Genomic DNA, 9,489 nt, shown 5'->3' with positions numbered 1-9,489 from the left:
GTAGTCAGAGGCATGGGTGCAGCTGAAAGGAAGAATTTGGTTGAGGAGGTGCAGCTTTTGCTGGGGCCTTGGGCTCTACTCTCTCTTCTAAGATCTTGTTGGATGGTGTGAGCTGGGGTTCGCTCTACCAGGCATTGTTACATGGCACTCCCATGACTTTAGCTGAGCACCCTGGGCAATGAGCATCCGCAGCCCATTCAAACTCTGGAGGTCCTGCATGGAATGTAGAAGGTCGAACAATCAGGGTTTTCTTCTGAACTTCTTTGCCAGCTACCTGCTTAGCATTTCCTGCTCTTCCCACTCATGAACTTTTCAAATTCAGATTATTTGGAATTTGTCAGCTCGTATTCTTACCTCAGTGCTTTTTCAGGAAGGCAGCGTTACGACTCAAGCTCTTCAATCAGAAATCTCCTCTGGAATGTTCTGATCATTTCCATGGCCCATAATTTACTTTAAATTGCCTGAGACTCTCTGGGAGGCCATTCTCATCCTGAAAGAAGAACACATCGCGAAAGGCTCCTCTCCTGGTCTCTAGCGGCCCCTAGAGGCGCTTGTCCTCAGTTGCTCTGCTTTGTATGAGAGAGTCGCATTTGAAATTAGATGTTGAGGCCTTAACTTGAGACTAGTGAGGTCACATAGGATGGCCCCTGCCCTCTGTACCCACCTAAAGATATGTCACCTACCAACAGTGCTCTGTCTAGCATGCGAAGGGAAGGGTCTGGAATCTGGCCTCACCCTCACATGTTTCCCAAGGGCCTTTTACAAAATTAATTTTGATTAATCTATAGTTAAAAAGTATAATAGGGATCTAACAAACACTACCTCAGCCAGACGTTCAAAGTCCACATCAAAATGAAAGTCATGTTGATAGCATGTACTCTTGGTATGATGTGACTAGAATGGCACTTCACCTCTGTGAACTTTCTCCCCAAAATCCATAACCCGAGTCTGATCATGACAAAAGTCCCAGCTGAGGGACATTCTATATAACTATCCCCTTTCCCATCTTTATTTTTCTCTGCAATACTTTCCACCATTTAACATAATATCTTTCAATGTAAATTTCAAATGAACAGATATTTTTTTTTTTTTTTTTTTAAAAGATGACCGGTAAGGGGATCTTAACCCTTGACTTGGTGTTGTCAGCACCACGCTCAGCCAGTGAGCGAACCGGCTATCCGTATATGGGATCCGAACCCGGGGCCTTGGTGTTATCAGCACCGCACTCTCCCGAGTGAGCCACGGGCCGGCCCCGAACAGATATTTTAATCAGTTTTATTCATTGCTGTCTCCCCAGCTTGAAAACAGTTCATAAATATTTCTTGAATGAATGAATGAATGCAGAATTGCCTAATCCTTTTTAATTGCTGCATAGTATCCCATTGTACGAATATAACAATTTATTTAACCAGACTAATACTTATAGGCATTTATATTATTTCCAATCGTTTGCTCTTGCTACCGGTTCTGCATTGAACATACTTGCACACAGTCATTTACCTAGTCAGAGTATGTCTTTAGGACCTACCTCTAGAATTAAAATTTTACTGACTCCAAGTATATGTTTCTAAATTTAATAGATATTACAAATTGCTTTCCATCTTACAGGCAGTATTAATTTAGACTTTTACCAGAAAAATAGGAGAGTGCCTGTTTCCGCACATCCTCCCCTACACAATAAGAGTCAGTAAAAACTGGTATTATTGTGCAGTTTTTTTAGTATATTTTCCTATGTTTAAAACCTGTTTATGTTTCTTTTTTACGTAAACTGTCTGTTAATACACTTTCATCCATTTTTCTTTTAGGCTATTTGTCTTCTCACTAATGCATAAAAAGTCTTCACATATTAAATATGTAATCTTTAACATTATATATAAATATTAAATATACTTATACATATTTAATATGTATTAAATATTAAGTATATTTAATATTTATATATAATGGATTTAAATATAATGGATTGATGAAACAGAGCAGAGAGTCTAGAAATAGATCCAAATACACAGGGAAGTTAGTATATCGTACAGGGAGCATACCCACTCAGTGAGCAAAAAGTTATTCAACAAATGATGCTAGGGTCTCCATTTAGAAAAAAATAATAATGTGGGTACACGTCTCGCATTTTATGCCAAAACAATTCCGGTGGGATAAGATATTTCAATGTAAGAAAATAGAAGCACAAAATTACTAGGAACAAGATGAGAAAATCGTGATTCATAGGACTGAAGTGTGGAAGTTCCTTTACACCGTACATTGCCCTGGGTGATTTCATCCACACCCATGGCTTCAATTGCCCTGACTCTCAAATTCATCCCTCTATCAGAGCTCTCCTCTGAGCTTCAAACCCATATCTGCAACTGCCTACTGGACATTACCACCTGAATATCACGAACTCAACTCAAAATCAACATGTTAAGTTGAATTAACAATATCCACTCCACCCCTCCCACCGCCAATCTTCTTTCTCAGTGAGTGCCACTTTCAGCCATCCAGGTGTACAGACCAGGAACCTGGAAGTCACTCTGAGTGCATCTCTCTCCCTCTCAAATTTACCTCCTAAGTATCTCTTGAGTCCGTTTATCTGTCTCCCTTGCCATCAGCTCAGTTCAAGCTACCATCATCTTACACTTGACGTGTTGTGCCCTCTTGCCAGTGACCACAGCAGAATCAATCTAAGCATGGTACCACCCGGCTTAAAACCTTCAAAAGCTTGCATTGTTCCCCAAATAAAGATCAAAATCCAGTCTTGGGGGAGTTCGGGGAGATGTCAGTCAAGTTCAAGAGATCTATTGTACAACATGGTGACTGTAGTTAATAACATTGCATGGTATACTTGAAATTGCTAGGAGAGTAGATTTTAAATATTCTCACCATAAAAAAATAAGTATGCAAGGTGATGGGTATGTTAATTAGCTTGATTTAGCTATTCCACAATGTGTACGTATTTCAAAACATCATGTTGTACACCCTAAATACAAAGAACTTTTAGTTGTCAATTAAATAATTAAATTTTTAGAAAACCTACTCTAATCTTTTCTTAAGTCCCTGGCTTTCTTTTAGTCCTTACATTTATGTGCTCATGAAGATGAAAGCTGAAAAATGTCCATTGAATGTGGTGACATGAAGACCTCAGCAACATCTCTATTATTTACCCCTTGTGTGCCATCGTGATTCTCTTGGCCCAGCCTCTTACTCTGGGCCCTCCTGTTGCAAGCAGCTCTATGCAGGCTTCAGCCAGCTTTGAGAACTTGAAACCTGATGTACCTTGTCTCAGGCCCAAACCATGTCCTTTCTTGATTCCTACCCCAGGGCTTCTCTGAAGGCACAGCTCACAAGAATATACTCAGGGTGTTTGAATATGCTGGTCCCTTTGTGCAGAACATTTCTTTGACCTCTTTGTTGTGCCGTATGCATGCCTGCTCAACCTTAGAATCCCAGCCCAGGTGTCACTTCCTTGGCAAAGTCTTTCCCAGCCTTCACAAATGGATCAAACCTCCACCCCCACCCCTTTTTAGGCTCTTACCGTATTATATACTACTTATCAAAGTTGAAATCTTATAATATTGTTGTGTTTAACTCGTGTCCGCTTTACTCAGTAGACTGTGAGCTAACTAATAAATTGTAAGAGTACTCAAATAGGCTCCCCAGACCACTCACTAGCGAATAAAAGCAGGGAAGAATCAGGACGTTTCAAATCCCACAATGGTCAGAATTGGAAATCACACAGGCTTCAACCTGCTTAGGTGCCTAAGCAAATATAACATTGCCTGGGTCATCCCTCAAACCTCCTCGCACTCCTGAGCTTCATTCTCCGTTTGGTGCGCCTGTGTCTCCCAATGGAGATGTGAAGCCTGGCAACTCATGGCTGCCTCTGCAAGTGCTGCATGTTTTCAGGCCATGAATCATCTTCTAACACATATTTTCTAGATAATTAGTTTTCTATTGCTGCTTAATAAATAGCTTCAAATTTTGAGGCTCCAAACAATACTCATTATTAGCTTAAACATCCATAGGTTAGAATCTGGGCAAGCGTGCCCGAGTTTTCCGCTCCAGGTCTCATAAAGCTGAAATCCAAGTGTCAGCCAAGCTGGGCTCTCATCTGGAGGCTCTGGGTAAACATCCATTTCCAAATTCACTTAGACTGTCAGTCAATTTTGGTTGTTTGCAGCTGTTGTAGAACTGAGCCTCTCACCCATTTCCTTGTTAGCTGTCAGCAAAGAGCCGTTCTCAGCTTCTGAGGGCTGCCTGCATTCCTTGCTACGTGGCCCTTCCATCTTCACATCAGTGATAGGGCATCAAATTATTTTCATGCTTCCAATCTCTCTGACTTTTCCTTCTGCCACTAGCCAGAGAAAACTCTTTGCTTTTAAAGGCTCATATGATTAGATTAGGCCCATTCAGATAGTCTCCCATGTGCCATATAGTGTAACATAATCACAGGAGTAATACCAGGGGACAGAATGCATGGGGCTATATTAAAATTTTGTCTACCACACCAGGCAAAGCAGGGCCTCTTTTAGTATAAGTTAAACATTAAGCAGCAATGCCGCTATAGTGCTGTGTTTGAGGACAACTACAAGTGACTGAAAATGCCTGCGAGTTCTGCTCCACTTTCATATTCGTCCTGTTAGGAGCCAGCTTTTCCTTGGCTATTACAAATGGGCAATAATTATTGATCCTCAGAATAATCACATCCACTTAAATCTTTTGTATCATAGTAAGGGTATGACATAATAAGGTGTTAGTTCACCAGCCCTAAATTTTAGGAGAATTTAAAAAGAAAGAATTTATCTGGTTTAACTCACAATAAAGACATGAGTTGGGATTTAGTAAAAAATCTAGTTTAGTAAGAGTTGGTTTCTGTATCCAGTGAAATAAGATTTTGAGTGTTCTCTTAACTGCAACCCTTGATCAAACCAATCACATTAATCTGTTTATTACAGTGTATGCTTACCAAAGGTAATACATTGAGCCCTCTATTAAGAAATAGCCACTGAAAGTGAGGCACTCTTCTAAGCATTACAGAGGATTCATTAAAATATAAAGCATCATGTCTTTCCTAAGTTTCAAAATTAGCAAACAAATGATTATTAATGTCAATGTTTGTACATACAATAAGGGACATATGAGTAGTAGTCATTCCACAAATATTTTTTTGAGTGCTGTCTATATTTGAGGCACTGTTCTGGCACAAGATTTCAAAAGGAGATTGTGTACCATGATGGTTGATAGTTAAGAACATGATTTTGGAATCAGATTGGCTCAAGTCCCAGCACTACAATGTATCATCCTTCTGAAAATTCCTCATGTCTCTGAGTTTGTTTCTTCATCTGAAAAATATGGACAATAATGGAATCTACCTCGTTGTGTTCCTATGAGCATTAACGTGGTGAGAAAATGTTTATGAAGCACTTAGCACAATGCCTGACACTTTGTTATTATCAACATAGAGTGTCCACTTTCCAGTCATGTAAGGAGAGAAGAGAACGTGATATGTATCACCATAGTGGTATAGAAATCTCGTGAGAAATACCAGTAAGAGATATGGTTGCATTGGTAAGGTGGAGATGACTCTGGCTTGCAGATCTTGGATGATAACATAATAGAAGCTGGATCTGAACTCACCTTGGCATTGGCCAAAGTTTCATCAAGATTGATGCCAATAGGTTGATGGTATAAATATATAATTTCCTTTGCTGTATACTTAGTATGAACCATAGCTATGGTCCAGCTCACACTTATATTGGTGGGGAGGCATCTTTATTAATGCCTCTGCAAAAGCTTTCCAGGTCTTCTCATCATCATAATCTCAGGCAGCTTCATGAAGCTGCACCTCATTTGATAACAATTAACTGTTAAGAGGATTCACACTTCAGACTTATACAAGGAGGGTAAAGCACTGTTAATATCATCAGGAAATTCCTGGCGAATATTGCTACCCTAATATTGTGCTTCCACTTTTGATTTTCCTTAGGAAAACATGACCCTTCAGACTTCAATTCTGACCTGCCTTTTTCTGCTAATCTCCGGTTCCTGTGAGTCCCTTGCTGAAGCAAATTATTCTAGAAGCTATCCTTGTGATGAGAAAAGGCAAAATGACTCTGTTATTGCAGAGTGCAACAATCGTCGATTGCCAGAAGTTCCCCAAACAGTGGGCAAATACGTGACAGAACTAGACCTGTCTGATAATTTCATCACACTCATAACGAATGAATCATTTCAAGGGCTGCAAAATCTCACTAAAATCAATCTAAACCACAACTCCGATCTACAGCTCCTGAATAAATATCCTGGTATGGATAAAAAAGGCATGGTTATTACAGACGGGGCATTCCACAACCTAGAAAACCTCAGGGAGTTACTGCTTGAAGACAATCAGTTATACAGAATACCTGCTGGTTTGCCAGCATCTTTGAGAACACTTAGTCTAATTCAAAACAATATAATCTTTGTAACTAAGAAGAACACTTTGGGACTTTGGAAGTTGGAAAACCTCTATTTGGGCTGGAACTGCTATTTTGGCAACATTTGTAATAAAAAGTTTGACATAGAGGATGGAACATTTGAAAGGCTCACAGAGCTGAAGGTGCTGTCTCTGTCTTTCAATATTCTTTCCCATGTGCCACCAAAACTGCCAAACTCCCTACAAGAACTTTATCTGAGCAACACTCAAATCAGAAACATCAGTCAAGAAGACTTGAAGGAACTGACAAATTTAAGAGTACTGGATTTAAGCGGGAACTGTCCCAGGTGTTTCAATGCACCGTTTCCGTGCAAACCTTGTGATGGAGAAGCTTCAATTCATATAGATCCTCTTGCTTTTCAAAACCTGACCAAACTTCGCTACTTAAACCTCTCGAGCACTTCCCTCCGAGAGATTCCTGCAACCTGGTTTGAAACTATGACTTCTCTGAAGGTGCTGGATCTTGAATTCAACTATTTAGTTCATGAAATAGCCTCTGGGGCATTTTTAACAAAACTGCCCCACTTAGAAATGCTTGACTTATCTTTTAACTATATAAGGACAGAATATCCACAACATATTAACCTTTCCAAGAACTTTGCTAACCTTTCGTCTCTCCAGGCATTGCATTTAAGAGGTTATGTGTTCCAGGAACTTAGAAAAGAAGATTTCCAGCCCCTCATGGGGCTTCCAAATTTAACAACTATCAACTTAGGCATTAACTTTATTAAGCAAATTGATTTTACCCTTTTCAAACATTTCCGCAACCTGAAAATTACTTACTTGTCAGAAAACAGAATATCGCCCCTGGTAAATGATATCAGGCAAAATGATACAAATGGTTCCTCCTTCCGAAGCCATATCCTTAAACCACGTTCTACAGATACTGAGTTTGACCCACATTTGAATTTTTATCATAACACCAATCCATTAATAAAGCCACAATGTATCGCTTATGGCAAAGCCTTAGATTTAAGCTTGAACAGTATTTTCTTTATTGGGGAAAAGCAATTTGAAGGTTTTCATGACATTGCCTGCTTAAATCTGTCTTCCAATGGCAATGCTCAAGTGTTAAATGGAACTGATTTTTCAGCTGTGCCTCATATTAAGTATTTGGATTTGACAAACAATAAACTAGACTTCGATGGTGAAAAAGCTCTGAATGAATTGCCTGACTTAGAAGTTTTAGATCTCAGCTATAATGCACACTATTTCAGAGTAGCAGGGATAACACATCGTCTAGGATTCATTCAACAATTAACACAGCTGAAAGTCTTAAACTTGAGCCATAACAACATTTATACTTTAACAGACTATGAACTAAAAAGCATGTCCCTGGAAGAATTAGTGTTCAGTGGAAACCGCCTTGACCGTTTGTGGAAGGCTGCAGATAACAGGTACATCACCATTTTTAAAAATCTCACAAATCTGACACGACTTGATTTATCCTATAACAGCCTTCGGCGTATCCCAAATGAAGCATTCCTTAACTTGCCTCAGAGTCTCACTGAATTATACATAAATGATAATAAGTTAAATTTCTTTAACTGGACATTACTCCAGCAATTTCCTTATCTCCGCTTGCTTGACTTAAGTGGAAACAAACTGCCCTCTTTAACTAATAGCCTATCTAAATTTACGTCTTCTCTTAAGACACTGCTGCTGAGACAAAACAGGATCTCCTATCTGCCCTCCGGCTTTTTTTCTGAAGCCAGTGGTCTGGTGCACCTCGATTTAAGTTCCAACCTGCTAAAGATGATCAACAAATCCACACTTCAAACTAAGACTGCCACCAAGTTAGCTATTTTGGAACTAGGTGGAAACCCTTTTGACTGTACTTGTGACATTGAAGATTTTCGAAGGTGGATGGATGAAAATCTAAATGTTGCAATTCCTAGGTTGGTAGATGTTATTTGTGCCAGTCCCGGGGATCAGAAAGGGAAGAGTATTGTGACTCTGGAGCTAACAACCTGTGTTTCTGATACCATTGCAGCGATATTATTTTTCTTCACATTTTTTATCACCACGATGGTTATGTTGGCCGCCCTGGCTCGCCATTTGTTTTACTGGGATGTTTGGTTCATCTATCAGATGTGTTTGGCTAAAGTGAAAGGCTACAGGTCTCTTTCCACATCCCAAACTTTCTATGACGCTTACATTTCCTATGATACCAAAGATGTCTCTGTTACTGACTGGGTGATAAACGAGCTGCGCTTTCACCTTGAAGAAAGTGAAGAAAAAAATGTTCTCCTTTGTTTAGAGGAGAGGGACTGGGACCCAGGATTAGCCATCATTGATAATCTCATGCAGAGCATAAATCAAAGCAAGAAAACAATATTTGTTTTAACCAAAAAATATGCAACCAACTGGAACTTTAAAACAGCTTTCTACTTGGCCTTGCAGAGGCTAATGGATGAGAACATGGACGTTATTATATTTATTCTGCTGGAGCCAGTGTTACAGCATTCTCAGTATTTGAGACTGCGGCAGCGGATCTGTAAGAGCTCCATCCTTCAGTGGCCCGATAACCCCAAGGCAGAAGGCTTGTTTTGGCAAAGTCTGAAAAATGTGGTCTTAACTGAAAATAATTCACGGTATAACCATTTGTATGTTGATTCCATTAAGCAATACTAACTGATGTTAAGTCATGGTTCAACACCATAATAAAAATGCAAAGCAATGACCTTTCTGTCATACAGTTTGAAAGGACACACATTTGCTAGCTCACAGTTTTGGTGGGTCGGGAATCCAGGCAACGGCATGACAGGGTCCTCGGCTTCAGGGTCTCTCAGAGGCTGCAATCTAGGTGTCAGCCAGGGCCACAGGCATCTCTGGGATTAGGATCCACTTCCAAGCTCACTCCCTTGTGGTTGTTTTCATGATTCTGTTCCTCCTGCTCTCAGTCCCTGCCATGTGGACCTCTTCCACGAGGTAGCTTGGTTTGTCAAAGCCAGAAAGAGAGCGAGGTTACTAGCAAGATGAAGGCACAGTCTTTTGTAATCTAATCAGGGCAGTGATATCCC

At 40.0% G+C, this 9,489-nt stretch overlaps 1 protein-coding gene across 1 annotated transcript; it reads left to right on the top strand.

Annotated features, from left to right (window-relative positions):
* Positions 1-5,983: 5,983 nt before the first annotated feature.
* On the top strand, positions 5,984-9,100 carry TLR8 (toll like receptor 8). Its single transcript, XM_063084368.1, has one exon. The coding sequence runs from the start codon at positions 5,984-5,986 to the stop codon at positions 9,098-9,100; it is 3,117 nt and encodes a 1,038-aa protein (XP_062940438.1).
* Positions 9,101-9,489: the final 389 nt, after the last annotated feature.

Source organism: Cynocephalus volans, chromosome X (genome assembly GCF_027409185.1).
Source record: "Cynocephalus volans isolate mCynVol1 chromosome X, mCynVol1.pri, whole genome shotgun sequence".
Lineage (NCBI taxonomy): Eukaryota > Metazoa > Chordata > Mammalia > Dermoptera > Cynocephalidae > Cynocephalus > Cynocephalus volans.
The sequence above is the reverse complement of the archived record's forward strand: the minus strand, read 5'-3'. Positions and strand labels throughout refer to the sequence as shown.